This window comes from Pelodiscus sinensis, chromosome 17 (genome assembly GCF_052426305.1).
Source record: "Pelodiscus sinensis isolate ZL-2025 chromosome 17, ASM5242630v1, whole genome shotgun sequence".
Taxonomy (NCBI): Eukaryota; Metazoa; Chordata; order Testudines; family Trionychidae; genus Pelodiscus; species Pelodiscus sinensis.
This window is the reverse complement of record NC_143068.1, coordinates 8,854,837-8,869,896: the sequence shown is the minus strand read 5'-3', so window position 1 is coordinate 8,869,896 and position 15,060 is coordinate 8,854,837. Positions and strand designations below refer to the sequence as shown.

The 15,060-nt window shown below is 46.1% G+C and overlaps 1 protein-coding gene across 1 annotated transcript in view; it reads right to left on the bottom strand.

Moving 5' to 3' along the window:
• YTHDF1 (YTH N6-methyladenosine RNA binding protein F1) overlaps nucleotides 1–1,424 on the bottom strand; it is a 28,544-nt gene extending 27,120 nt beyond the window's left edge. Inside the window, exons 1-2 of the mRNA XM_075901062.2 lie at nucleotides 998–1,424; nucleotides 664–688 (exon numbers count right to left, since the gene is read on the bottom strand). Coding sequence (XP_075757177.1) covers nucleotides 664–688; nucleotides 998–1,024 — 52 coding nt within the window. The 5' untranslated portion in view covers nucleotides 1,025–1,424. The remainder of the gene's footprint in view (nucleotides 1–663; nucleotides 689–997) is intronic.
• Nucleotides 1,425–15,060: the final 13,636 nt, after the last annotated feature.

Sequence of the window (15,060 nt, the reverse complement as noted above, 5' to 3'; positions counted from 1 at the left end):
TGAAGCAAAAATCAAATAACCTCAACACTGAAAAGTGTGCCCACGTAAAGTGATGGGAATATCTGATTCCTTTCTATTCTTAAACAGTTATGTATTTGGTAGCAGTTATAGTAACATGCATAACAGTTTATAAAGAAGGGCATTTACTTAAAAGACAACTTGCTTCTGAAGTTTAATTTGACACACTGTACTGCAGAGGTCCCTAAAAGCATATCACATTATCAGAGAAAACTTGGTTTGCTTAAGACTGAAGTTATTTAATGGAAAAACCTGCATGACACCTGTCATGATCTATAAACTCTCATTTGCCAAAACTAGTTCAGTAACAGAAGAGTAATTACACAGTAGAAAATTAAAGTTAGGTTAAAAAGTAACCAATAATTTAAGTAAATGAATCTCCTAGAGAGTAAAAATAACTAACAATTTGCTTTTCTTAAATGTTTTTATTATTAAACAGTACTGTACAATCTCATGAACAGTGACACTAACGGCATGTAAACCCTTAGGAATTAGGTTCTTTAAAAAAAAAAAACACTCACTTTTCTCCATATTTCACCCCAAATTTTAAACTAATACCTATTGGCTCACGCATCATGGCCTGCCTGATTCCTCTGCTTCCACCAGTAAAAAACTTAAGTGGAATGATCCCAACTCTTGCCTTACCTTTATTATCTTGTCCTTTCGGTCGCTGCAATGCCATGCGCAGGATTGCCAAGAGGAAAATAAAAACAAGCCAGCAAGTTAGTCTTGGAAAACGCTCTTGGCTCAATGGGGAACAGGGTGGGTGGGGAATATCCACGGGGGGGGGGGGGAGTCTAGAGAGAGGGGGCGGGTAGGGTTGTTATTAAGGGCTACCCAGAGCTTTCCCTGGACAAGGCCACTGACCGGGAGAAGGCAGAGTATGGGAGAGTTAACAGGGGAGCCCAGGAAGGAGAACAGGGCCACTCGGGGTGGGGGGAAGCCCTCAGGCCCGGGGAGGGAGGTGGCCACCACTTACCTGAGGGTCAACGCTTGTGGCAGACATAATTCATGTACAGGGCCCCGTGATGGGGGGCGGGGCCCCTCCGCGCAAAGGGGAGGAGCACGGGGAGAAGGCCGGGCCCCTCCTGGGGGGGCGGGGGCAGCGCCTGGGCCTGCGAGGGGGCGCGCGGGACCGGGCCGGGTCAGCGTGGAGGGCGGGTCCCCGCTGCGTCCCGCCGGGGTGTGGGGGGGTCTCTCCTCAGGCAAGGCCCCCAGGCACGAGGGGGGATGGGGGTGCGCTCGCTCCTCGGCCTGCCGGCCCTTCTCCTCACATCCCCGCCCGCCCTCGCTCGCTCCGCGTCCCGTCCCCCCCACCCCCCGCTGGCCCGGCGCCGGGATGGAGCGAGAGACCCTCCAACTCCAATGGCGGCGGGGACCGGGCGGCGGTGACGTCAACGCCACAGCGCGCGGGGGACGCCGGGAAGCCACGACGGGGTGAGGGGGGGGGGAGGAGTGGAGGGAAGGCAACACCTGCCGCGCATGCGCGAAGCTGTTCCGCCAGCTTCTCTCCCCCCCTCCCTTTTCCCATGGCTCGGGCTGCGTAGTTCCATGGCAAGCGCCTCCTTGGTTTTGTGTGTGGGGGGAGGGTCCTCCATGGGCTTTTTGGGGGGGGGGATGGTATTACATGGGCTCGCCCACGCCAGCGTGTGTCTGTAGAGAAGGCTGCTGACTCTGCAGTGTAGCCCCCAGCCAGGGCCAGAGGCGGCCCCCAAACCCTAGCTATGCCCCCCTCCCCGCAGAATCGCTATGGATAGTAATTCCCTGCTCCAAGAACAGTAGGGATCTATTATCGGACACCTGACCAGGACAGTGATAGTGACTGTGAAATGCTAAGGGAGATTAGAGAGGCTATCAAAAAACTCAATAATAGTGGGGGATTTTAACTATCCCCATGTTGACTGGGTACATGTCACCTCAGGACCAGATGCAGAAACAAAATTTCTTGATACCTTAAACAACTGCTTCTTAGAGCAGCTGGTACAGGAACTCACAAGGGGAGAGGCAATTCTCGATTTAGTCCTCAGTGGCCTGCAGGATCTGGTCCAAGAGGTAACTCTTAACAGGACCACTTGAAAATAGTGACCATGATATAACAACAGATAACATTCCTGTGGTGGGAAGAACACCTCAGCAGCCCAACACTGTGGCATTTAATTTAAAAAAGGGGAACTATGCAAAAATGAGGTTAGCTAAACAGAAATTAGAAGGTACAGTGACTAAAGTAAAATCCCTGCAAGCTGCATGCACACTTTTCAAAGACACCATAATAGAGGCCCAACTTAAATGTATACCCCAAATTAAAAAACATAGTAGAAGAACTAAAAAAGAGCCACAGTGGCTTAACAACCATGTAAAAGAAGCAGTGAGAGAAAAAGACATCTTTTAAAAAGTGGAAGTCAAATTCTAGTGAGGTAAATAGAAAAGAGCATAAACACTGTCAAATCAAGTGTAAAAATGTAATAAAAGCCAAAAAGGAGTTTGAAGAACAGCTAGCCAAAAACTCAAAAGGTAATAAAATGTTTTCTAAGTACATCAGAAGCAGGAAGCCTGCTAAACAACCAGTTGGGCCCCTGGACGATCAAGATACAAAAGGAGCACTTGAAGACGATAAAGTCATTGCAGATAAACTAAATGAATTCTTTGCTTCAGTCTTCACGGCTGAGGATGTTAGCGAGATTCCCAAAACTTTGTAGGTGACAAATCTGAGGACTTGTCACACATTGAAATGTCATTAGAGGAGGTTTTGGAATTAATTGATAAACTTAACAGTAACAAGTCACCGGAACCAGATGGCATTCACCCAAGAGTTCTGAAAGAACTCAAATGTGAAATTGTGGCACTATTAGCTACGGTAATAGTAAAGAATAAAATTGTCGGATACATAGAAGAACATAATTTTGGGGGCAAAAGTTAACATGGTTTCTGTAAAGGGAAATCATGTCTTACTAATCTATTAGTTCTTTGAAGGGGTCAACAAACGTGGACAAGGGGGACCCAGTAGCTATAGTGTATTTAGATTTCCAGAAAGCCTTTGACAAGGTCCCTCACCAAAGGCTCTTACGTAAATTAAGTTCTCATGGGATAAGAGGAAAGATCCTTTCATGGACTGAGAACTGGTTGAAAGACAGGAAACAAAGGGTAGGAATAAATGGTAAATTTTCAGAATGGAGAGGGGTAACTAGTGGTGTTCCCTAAGGGTCAGTCCTAGGACCGATCCTATTCAACATATTCATAAATGATCTGGAGAATGGGTAAACAGTGAGGTGGCAAAGTTTGTCAATAATACTAAACTGCTCAAGGTAATTAAGACCAAAGCAGACTGTGAATAACTTCAAAAAGATCTCACCAAACTAAGTGACTGGGCAACAAAATGGCAAATGAAATTTAATGTGGATAAAGTTAAAGTAATGCACATTGGGAAAAATAACCCCAACTATACAAATAATATGATGGAGGCTAATTTAGCTACAACTAATCAGGAAAGAGATCTTGTAGTCATCGTGGATAGTTCTCTGAAGACGTCCATGCAGTGTGCAGCGGCAGTCAAAAAAGCAAACAGGTTGTTATGAACCATTAAAAAAGGGATAGCAAATAAGATGTAGAATATATTATTACCCTTACATAAATCCATGGTATGCCCACATCTGGAATACTGCATACAGATGTGGTCTCCTCATCTCAAAAAAGATATACTGGCATTAGAAAAGGTTCAGAGAAGGGCAACTAAAATGATTAGGGGTTTGGAACGGGTACCATCTGAGGAGAGATTAAAGAGACTGGGACTTTTCAGTTTGGAAAAGAGGAGACTAAGGGGGAATATGATAGAGGTCTATAAAATCATGAGTGGTGTGGAGAAAGTGAATAAGGAAAAGTTATTTACTTGTTTCCATAATATAAGAACTAGCAGCCACCAAATGAAACTAATGGGCAGCAGGTTTAAAACAAATAAAAGGAAGTTCTTCTTCACACAACGCATAGTCAATCTGTGGAATTCCTTGCCTGAGGAGGTTGTGAAGGTTGGGACTATAACAGGGTTTAAAAGAACTAGATAAATTCATGGAGGTTAAGTCCATTAATGGCTATTAGCCAGTATGGATAAGGAATGGTGTCTCTAGCCTGTTTCTCAGAAAGTGGAGATGGATGGCAGGAGAGAGATCATTTGATCATTACCCGTTCGTTTCACTCCTTCTGGGGCACCTGGCTTTGGCCACTGTCGGCAGACAGGGTACTGGGCTGGATGGACCTTTGGTCTGACCCAATACAGCCGTTCTTATGTTCAGGAGACCAGCTGAAGTCCACGTGGCGAGGCGAGATTCAGTATAACACGTGGAGTTCCATGCCCCCACCACGTGGGTCTGGGCTGTGGCTTTTAAGTGCCCCCAAGTTGGTAGGGGGGCTCCACAGCTGCTTGCAGGTGGTGTGTGGCTGGAGCTCAGTCTTTCCTCCTTTCTCCCGTAGCAGAGATCCTGTGCTGGCACTGCAGCCTTGTCCTTCCTCATGAGGTTGGAGCACCAGCGCCGGCTTCCTGCTGGGGGTGGGGGTGGAGAGAAAGCCCCAAGCCTTGCTGCGCAATCAGGCTCACGAGGAAGATGCGCTTCCTCTCCCCCTCCACACGGGGTACTGTTGCTACCGGAGCTGGTAATGGTCTGTGGTATGCGAGATGCTGGAGACTGAGCAGTGGCTGGCACACTGCGCTCTGCAGGAACTCCTGGGTTTCTTCCTCCGCACACATTGGACAGAAAATCCAGACTGACCCCACGTGGGGGAAGGCCACAGGCTGAGCCCACCTCCCTTCCAGCAGAAGGTGGAAAAAAAGCTGCCCAAAAACGCAGCTGCAGCTGTTAACCAGGGGGGCAGCATAGACCCAGGGGACACCCACCATCTCTGGCTGAGGAGCAGAAGGCAACATCCCTTTCCAGGGCCAAGGAGATGCTGATGCCGTAACTGCTGGAGACAGGTGAAGTGCTAATCCCTTCTGCCTCCCCAGCCAAAGTGGAGCACCAGGACAGGGCACCAAAGCCCAGGGCAGGTGTTCCTGGCAGGGGCACCCTGGGACTCAGGGTTTGTGCCCTCAGCAGGGCCAGGCCAAGTCTGTCTGAGTTCTTGGCAGCAGGGTGGATGCCCAGTGTGGTCCTGAAGCAGATGGCATGTGCCAGCCAGTCACTGGCAAGACTTTACCCCACAGCCCTTGTTTTGCATTTAATCTCCAGCTCCATTTTAAAAGCAGTTCCAGCCTTCACACACAGTCCTGGTCTTGCCTCAGTTACGCAGGGCCTCCGGATCAGATCTGGGTGGTGGCCTGGCCCCTTGCAGCTGGCTGCAGCCCCTCCAGCTGATCAAGTAGCTGGGAGACGTGGGGCCGCTCCTGAGGGTTCACCACCATCATGGAGGAGTGCAGGTGCTCCAGGGCAACCAAATACCAGCATCTCAGTTTACATGCCTCTTTAAAGAGTCGCCGCCTGCAACATGCGCCCTGTGACGCCTGCCAAGCTTTGCCTGGACGCGCTGCCTGGAGGCTTTCCCTGCTGCTCCCAATGACCAGAATCTGGCCAATGGGACTAGCGGTAGGCAGTACGTGAGACCAGCGCAGGGCCTGAAGACAAATAGGTGCTCCCCGCCACGTCTCTCTCACACACACACACCTTTCTGCCCCCGCACCACTGTTTCTTCACCCTCCCCCTGGCCAGACATACTACTCCCAGCCCACTCCTGCACCCACCCTTTCTCCTGTACCCTCCCTCCTGGCCACACACTGCATCTTCCTTGTTCTTGTCCCCTTCCCCTGGCCAGACCCCCTGCTCTCAGCCTGTTCCTGTACCCTACTTCCTATCCAGAACTCGCACCCTTAATTTCCTCCTGCATTTCACCCCCGCCCAGACCTTGCACCCTCACCCCCTCCTGTAATCCACCTCCCACTCAGATCCTGCACCTTCATTCCTCTCATTAGCAGCCCTGCACACTGAACCTGCCATTTTTGTCCCAACCCCAGAGCCTAGGGGGGTCCACAAATTCCACTAACCCTGGAATCCTAGAAGAGTAAATCTGGCCTATGGGAAGCCCTGAACTTCAGTCCTGCTCCCTCCCCTGATGGGACTGGAGCACCAGGGAACTGAAGTGTCTTAGTAGGGGGCCACATCAGTGAGGGTTGGGAGTTTTTGGAAGTTTTTTTTTTATTGCTTCCCATTTGTGTTGTCCCCAACTAATTTTTCTGTGGGTCAGTGGCCCCTATCCCAAAAAAGACTCCCCACCCCTGCCATAAATAAAGAAAACATGGGAACCTTTTGTGTTGGACATAAATTAACATTTACTTTATTTAAAATGAAGTTTGGTAAACTAACATGAGAAAGTTAAAGCTTGGTCTGTTTAATAATTTAAATTAATATTTTCTTTCTTACTGATTAAATTAAGATGCTACTAGTCTATTTGTTATTTTTTAAGTTTTTCCTGTTACAGACTATCTCAGCTACCCCTTGAAGCTTATCTACTCACTGTCTCTCTTTTTTCTTCCTCCCCTCCTTTTCTTTCTCTTTTTTTCCTTTTCCCCCCTCCCTGTCCCTCCTTCCCTTATTTATTCTTGGATCTGGACTTCTAACACTCCTGTCATCTGAAGAAGAGGGCTGTGCCCATGAAAGCTACATCTACATGTTTTGTTAGTCTTTAAGGTGCTACTAGTCTATTCTTGTTTCTTACATTTTTCCTTAATTTAAACCGTTCTCCCTAGCTGCAGCACTAGCAAAATGGCTCGGGTGTAATTATGTAATTAACCGCGAGTTTCCATTAGCAACTGGTGGTCTGCAGAAAGGTTTGCATTGAGTCAGGTGGGCCACGGGCCAACATGTTTAAGAACCACTGTGTTAGGGGGATGGGAGAGAGCTGTGTTGCAGGGGGATGGGCAGGCGGTGCTGGTGGCAGCATGGTATGACCAGAGAAACGGCAGCCCCTATCCACAAGGAGCAGTCCGGGCCTGGCCCTGCTGGCTGGAAGCCCCGCCCACAACCACCTGGCTCTGGCCTTGCTGAGCAGGTAGAGCAGCAGCAGGCCAGGACAACTGACAGAGCGGGGTGCCATGGCGGCTGCACTGCCCACCATGATTCCAGAAGGTAATTTTTATGAAACTTTAATGACTGTATTCATTTTTAGTATATTATAACAAAATCATGTGTTGCCCTAGGGACGTGGACAAACAATTAAATCAAAATGGCCGACTGAGTGGATATAAAAGGGGAGAGGGAGTCCCTACACAGAAGAGAGATCCGTATCTAATCACCGGTGGATCTTTAGCCACAAATCAGGCATACACAATTTAGGGCCAAACCATGTATTTTGAGTAAATAATGGAACAGATATACAGTTAACAGTAATTTTCAACAAACCAACCCTCCCTAACCCGAAGAAAGGAGATAGGACAGTTCCCTAGATACATAAGGCATATACAAAGCCTGAGGCGATCGATGCCTGCGACCTTCAACCCTCGGGCTATTTGTAAGCCTCTGGGGAGGACAAGCCGGGAGATCCCACGGTAGTGAGTCCTCTGTGAAGAGACGACCCCGATATGGATCCTCGATCTGGAAAGGAATTCCCTCTGGACACAGTCTGATCTGTCCTTCGACAACACCGTCTGCTCCAGTAGGTGAGTAATCCAATAAAGATAACAGGAAAAGAGAGTCCCAGTTCCAGTGACCAGTGCAGACAGGAAAACCTTGTGGGTATTTACCACACAAGAGTAGCACAGTTCAAAAGTCCAGGCCTCTGATTACATAGATGGTATCCAAGCTTCAGGCAAACAGTACAAGAAGCAACAAAAAAAAAAACAATCCCAGGCTGGGGAATATCCAAGGACCCAAGCCCCTGATACCTCAGGGCTCTTATTGGCCCAGAGGCAGGAAAAATATGGTAATGAACCTAGGTAAGTATGCCAATGAACTTAAGGGTTGAGTGCAGCTTCCTAGGGGCTGTGTGCAGTGGTTTTGGTGCTGAGTGCACCTCTTTTGGTGCTGAGTGCACCAGATAGTAACGGGTGCACAGCCTGCTTGAGAGGGGTGCACAAGGTAGTGCTGTGTGCAGATCAACAGTTTGAGCGGGAAAAACCTCCATCATGTAGAGAAAAAAAACTGTCTCTTTCAAAATGGAGCCCACTGAACTAAACTATAATACAGCCCCCTTTTCTAGGGTAACATATCCCCTCCTTGATAGTCGGTGTACATACACAGGATGGACCAAGACTATCATGATTCAACACCATTTAACAACAATTAAACTATATTTACAAAATAGTTTACACCTCTGGTGTAGGCAGGTTAAACTTATATAACTTGTGCTGGTGCGCATCCTGAGATTTTTTACAGATACAACATGTTAAAATATAAACATGTAAGATGAGATATCCTTGTATAATAATACACAGAATTAACGGATGACTAAGAAAAGATTAAACAGATATATTACTTAAATCTATCTCCCACCATTTGGCTTGGCTATTCTCTTGTATAGCTTTCCCAATGTTTTTGATACCTTGAACAGTGTGTTGTATTACTATCCCTAATTTTGACCCTATGTCTTCCACTTCTTTGACCATGCCAATTAATTTTTCGTGATGTAATAGGGATTGAACGATGTTAAGGTCGGGACCAATGTGTATGGGCTCGATTATTCGCACCATACGAATGTCTATAGTGATATCCTCGTGAGATGGTTCAAATAAGGACAACTTGACATCACATCCCTGCACATGAAATACGCCACATATACACAAATTAGCTTTTACAGAGGCATTTACAATATAAAAGTGGTTTACAGTGAAGGTGGGACACAAACTGCGCACACATATACATCCTTCACTGGTTTGTACTATGACAGAATGGTTTACCTCCGTGGTAGAGGGGTGCAAGTCATAGTGACATTCCCCTTCTTCTGAATTTAAACATAGATGGGTCTCTTCCCACAATCCAGTGGTGCATGTATAGTCAAGGCCTTTTTGTTCGACGCAGGCTTGTAGATTTACAGTCTGGATATTGTCGTCTTGGAAGTAAAACCCATACGCGATCATGTATTGGGAGCATGATGGTGTGATTAAGGAACAAACCTAATGGGATAATGGGATAAATTCTTTCTTCTATTGCTTCATGGATGGTCAGAATCACTAGTTGTAACACATCTTGTTCGGGATTGTATTGTGAATCTAATACGGACCACCATTCCGTATGTGTTCTTTCGAAATCATTGACGTGCCCTTCTAGTAAGTTGGTTATTTCCACAGGTACCTTCCCTGATAAACTATCACGTATGATGTCTTTGGCGAGATCAAGTAACACTGCTTGTATTTGCACACAGGTTATGGCCAAAGATAGGTTGGCTTGTAGCGATCCAATTACGCCTATTATAGTATGATGGTCTTGTTCCTGTATATCTAACCATACTGGTAGCACTTTAGTGACGTCTAATTGAATCTTATTCAATGATAATAGTGCTTTATTGAGTGGATGAGTCATGTCTGACAAGCTAGTAGACAGTGTAGACATCCTTCGGGCCATATTCAATTGATTTGCTGTAGTAATGAGTCCTAAACTGGATCCTATGCCTCCCATAATTTTCACTATTCCATCTCTTTTTGCTCTTCTGCCTCAAGAATGGATGGGAGACGTATTCATCACTTGGACCCATTTATTCCATCCTACTAACATAGGACCAACGAACGCTCTGCACTTTGGATTGATCCCGACTGTTGACAGATGTAGAGGAATGTTAATATGCTTAACACTGTATTTAGGTTCTACTAGGACCATTCTGGAGACGTCTCTTTTGATAACATATGGACCCATGAATTTAGTAACAGGCGGATGGGCTACAGTTAAGTTTAACTGATATTTCACTCCGTATGGACCTTGGATTACCCACATCCCGGATTTGGTAGCATTAATCTTAAAACTTCCGACACAACCATATCCTACCATTTGATCGATGTCTTCTAACTGGCAGAATGGAGAACTCTGATGTGTGGAGATCTGTGCGGATTGTCACGGAATCTCACATGGAATTTGCATCTCCTGTGTTCTTTCTTGTGGCCCGAGGATCGTGACTGGGATACTCTTTACTGTTCCTTCCTGATGTGTGAGTTTTATAATCGCCACATGGGGTCCAGGTTTTATTATAACAGGACTCAATACATCTAGGAAAACGCACTTGGTTGCTGTCCATCCTTCTAACTGTTTATTGCAGTTTATTATACAGCGGAGAGGGGTTTTTAGATGACAAGTTGGATCCAATTCCATGTTCCAATCACATTTTCCATTCGGTCTTAGACTCATGGCCATCCAATTCTTAGTAACGATGACTACTTGCTCTCTTTGTGGTTTTGGGGCAACAAAAACTAATTCCTTATATCCCGTATTCACATCAGTAATTTGGTGATAACATTTACCATCCCATTCGTATCCATACAGGAAAACGTTCTGTGATTTGAAAACTTCCGTCACCCGAAGGTTTCATTTCACTGGGTTGACAATCATCATGGAAGTTCTTGGAATGTTCCAAAACCGTAAAGGTCTATCGATGATGGTACATTTCAATATATCATTTTCTCCAAATTCTAATCCGTTTTCTGAATACCAGATAGTAAATAAGATAATCAACGTAGATAACTTCATATTCCTGTAAGTAAAACAAACATAAACAAGTATTATATACAAATCAAGGTGTCTTGGAAGTTTTCTCTATGGAGATTTTGGCACATCCGAAGCAGCAGTAGTTGATGGTTGTATCTGAGTGAATTCACTACCCTTCCACCTTTTCAGTTGAAAACTGTGGAATTCTTGTATTTTCCTTGTTGGGCTAGGTTTTCAACTTCTCGGTCTTTAGACTGTAACTGTCGCAAATCTAGCATGTCTGATGCTTCAGTGGACTTAATTAAAGATATGGGCACAGGGGATGACTTCCATATTTGATCGGAAGGTAGAGTAGCTGCTCTTTTCGCTAATTGATCAACATAGTTGTTTAATTGAGAAATTTCTGCTTGATTTTTCCTATGGGCTCGTACCTTAAAGAGGAATACTTTCCCACTGCGATTTTTGGCAAGGTTCCAGGCATAATTCAAGAGATGTCCGTGTGCTAATATATTTTTCCCAAAGAACACATAGTTGATCAAATGCGTTTTCTCCCTTAAACACTCCTTCCACCCAAAGATTTGACCCACGACCAAAATCATTAACAGCCAGTTCCAATGGATTTTTATTGTTGACTGGTCTCCAGCCGTCAACACCGAACTGCTGGGCAGATGTCATCTTCTGTAACGGGTCGCTTACCAATCAACCCGGGCTAGGAGAAACTGAGGGACCAGGTTACAGGCTTGGCTGAATGGTATCACGCCTGCCTGTGGTCCTCACTACAAAATTTTCCCCAAATAATAATAAAATGAAGTACAGTTGGTATCAGGAAGCTAACTGGCGCGTATAGAGAAAAACCGCAAAAGGGGTTTAAAATCGGGCGGCTCTGGCAGCAGACCAACCGCTCCAGAGAACCAAAATTTGCTTCGCGACCTGATACCGGGGACAGCCAAGCTATGGCTACAGCCCACAGGGTTGGGAACCTGTGGCTCTTGGAGAACCATAAACCTTTTACATTCTCCGTACCCCAATGGGGGCAGAATGGGTAGGGAACGTCCGCAACGGATCGGTCTGACAGAAACCCCCGCTGTATATCTGTTCCTTTGGCCCCACCTATATAAATGTAGGTGGGCCTTTTCAGGGCCTGACAAGGACTAAATAAATCCTCCTCAGGTCCTGCCGCGGTTGCCAATCTGTTGCCCTAGGGACGTGGACAAACAATTAAATCAAAATGGCCGACGGAGTGGATATAAAAGGGGAGAGGGAGTCCCTACACAGAAGAGAGATCCGTCCTGAAAGCCGTATCTAATCACCGGTGGATCTTTAGCCACAAATCAGGCATACACAATTTAGGGCCAAACCATGTATTTTGAGTAAATAATGGAACAGATATACAGTTAACAGTAATTTTCAACAAACCAACCCTCCCTAACCCAAAGAAAGGAGATAGGACAGTTCCCTAGATACATAAGGCATATACAAAGCCTGAGGCGATCGATGCCTGCGACCTTCAACCCTCGGGCTATTTGTAAGCCTCTTGGGAGGACAAGCCGGGAGATCCCACGGTAGTGAGTCCTCTGTGAAGAGACGACCCCGATATGGATCCTCGATCTGGAAAGGAATTCCCTCTGGACACAGTCTGATCTGTCCTTCGACAACACCGTCTGCTCCAGTAGGTGAGTAATCCAATAAAGATGACAGGAAAAGAGAGTCCCGGTTCCAGTGACCAGTGCAGACAGGAAAACCTTGTGGGTATTTACCACACAAGGGTAGCACAGTTCAAAAGTCCAGGCCTCTGATTACATAGATGGTATCCAAGCTTCAGGCAAACAGTACAAGGAGCAACAACAACAAAAAAAAATCCCAGGCTGGAGAATATCCAAGGACCCAAGCCCCTGATACCTCAGGGCTCTTATTGGCCCAGAGGCAGGAAAAATATGCTAATGAACCTAGGTAAGAATGCCAATGAACTTAGGGGTTGAGTGCAGCTTCCTAGGGGCTGTGTGCAGGGGTTTTGGTGCTGAGTGCACCTCTTTTGGTGCTGAGTGCACCAGATAGTAACGGGTGCACAGCCTGCTTGAGAGGGGTGCACAAGGTAGTGCCGTGTGCAAATCAACAGTTTGAGCGGGAAAAACCTCCATCGTGTAGAGAAAAAAAACTGTCTCTTTCAAAATGGAGCCCACTGAACTAAACTATAATACAGCCCTCTTTTCTAGGGTAACACATATTACCAATCATTGTTTTCACTCAAATTTTTAATTAACCTCTCTTATGCACACTCATTGCATGACTATTTTGAACTTTTTATATTTAAAAAATTGTGGTCCACATTTGCAAAAAAGGCACCGTCCACAGAAATTTCTGCATACAGGCTGGCACCCCTAAGTACAACCTGTTCTGTTCTGCTCTGGGGCACATGGGCAGGTCTCTCCTCCCACACACATACATTCCTCTGCAGTCTATGGGATTCTAGTCTGCATCCCTTAATGCCAGTTAAATCAGCCAGCACAGGCTGGGATCAAATCCACTGGTTCACTGTATTCATGTCTGGGGGTGTTATTTGTTTGTTTTTTTTGTTTTGCTTTGTTTTTCAGTGGTGTAGCCTTTTTACTTGCAGGATATGAGAGACAAGGTAGGTGTGATAATATCTTTTATTGGACCTACTTCTTTTGGTGGAAGTTACAAAGCTCAAAAGCTTTTACCTTTCACCAGCAGAAACTGATGCAAGATATTATCTCCCCTGCCTTGTCTCTCTTGTGTCTCTTTTTGCATTTTACTTACCAGAATCACACCTCCAATTAGAGCTTTTTAATCCATAAGCAGCAGCTTTCTTTCTCTTCTTTTCTCTCTCCCCATTTTGTCTTCTGTCTTTTTCCTTCTGTTTTCTTTTGAGGTTATTGTTGCTCTGGGGAAAAAGTGAAGTTTACAATTTTCTCTTAAGGATATGAGGTCTGTGGCCAATCTTGCCTAAATCATCCATCAGCAAGAATTTCTGTAACCATAGCAAAGAGCTGAAAGATTTCTGCCCCTGCTCTTATGAGTTTGATCAACTGCATAACATTTTCATAGTTCCTATGGAATATGGCTACCAAGTGATATTGTGGGTTAAAATATCTTAACCTTTTTACTGCTTTACAGAAATGTTTGTATTGGCAGTCGTCAGCACTGTTTTGCTGATTTTAGATCTGATTAATGGATTTTATTTTCCCATAATATTTGCTTGGCTAGTTTGGGAAAACTATTAGTGAAATCCTGGCTACCTTGAAATCAATAGGAAAACTTTTGGGTTTCAGTAGGGCCAGTATCTCACACTATTGCTTATCAGGGATTCTTATCTAATCATTTTTCTGTGGGCACTGCTGATTAAAAGTAAGGAAATGAAATAGTAGTGTAGAACCATGTGCCAGCTTTTATATGCAAAGTTGGAATTATGTCAGATTTGAATCCATGCAATTCTAGAGAGAGTCCTGACATTTCGTTAATGAGAAGTCCAACTTAATGAAAGCTGTCCCCATTTAATTCTGGCATGTGAATTCCAACTTGTTAGCAGATATAGTATTTCAGAAATGGGTGGGGTGTTTAACAGCCAGAATTGGTAGGAATTATTACTATTTCTTCCTTGCATTGGGGTAGTGCTTAGGAACCCTAGCAGACCACAACCATTGTGCTAGAACAGAAAAATATTCCTTGCCTCAGAGGGTTAACCAGCTTTTAAACTGTTGTGTTGCTATAATGTGAATGGTCTAAGGCAGGGACCTCAAACTCCCAGCCCACAGGCCAGTCCTGACTGGAACAATTGCACAATCCATTTCTGCACTGTCAACGGGCCTGGGATGAGGGGCTGTCCATTACCGGCTCCCAAGCTCCGCTCCACTATTGCTGCACCCGCTTCCCCTCATGGCACCCTGTCCCCCAAACATGCAGCTTTGGGAATGACTGGGGTGATCCTGGCACTGCACGGCTGCTGAGGAAGTAGAATGCAGAGGACTGAGTACACCCACCCAGTGTGCTCCACTTCCCCACATCTCCTGCCACTGGAGGAAGCATGGGGGTGTGATCGCTGCCATGGCACGGTGCCAGAACCCACCGGTCATCCCCAAAGCCATGGGGTTGGGAGCAGGGGTGCCATGGTGGGGGGAGGACTGGGCAATGGTGGGAAGGGGCAGGGTTTGGAGCCCCTTCCCGCCCCCCAGCCTAATTCCTTTTAGGCCTCTATGGACATTCCGTTATTTCGAAATAACCCCGGAAAAATGACGGCCCCGCCATCTTGAAACCCCGCTCTGTATAAAGGGGCGAGGATAGGTAATCTCATCGATGGGGGGGGCGGCGCTTGGTGATGTCAGGGGGCAGGAGGGCGGCGCTTGGTGATGTCGGGGCGGGCGGGCAGAGGTGACGTCATCAGGGGGCGGGCGGACAGAGGTGACGTCAGGGCCTGACGTCA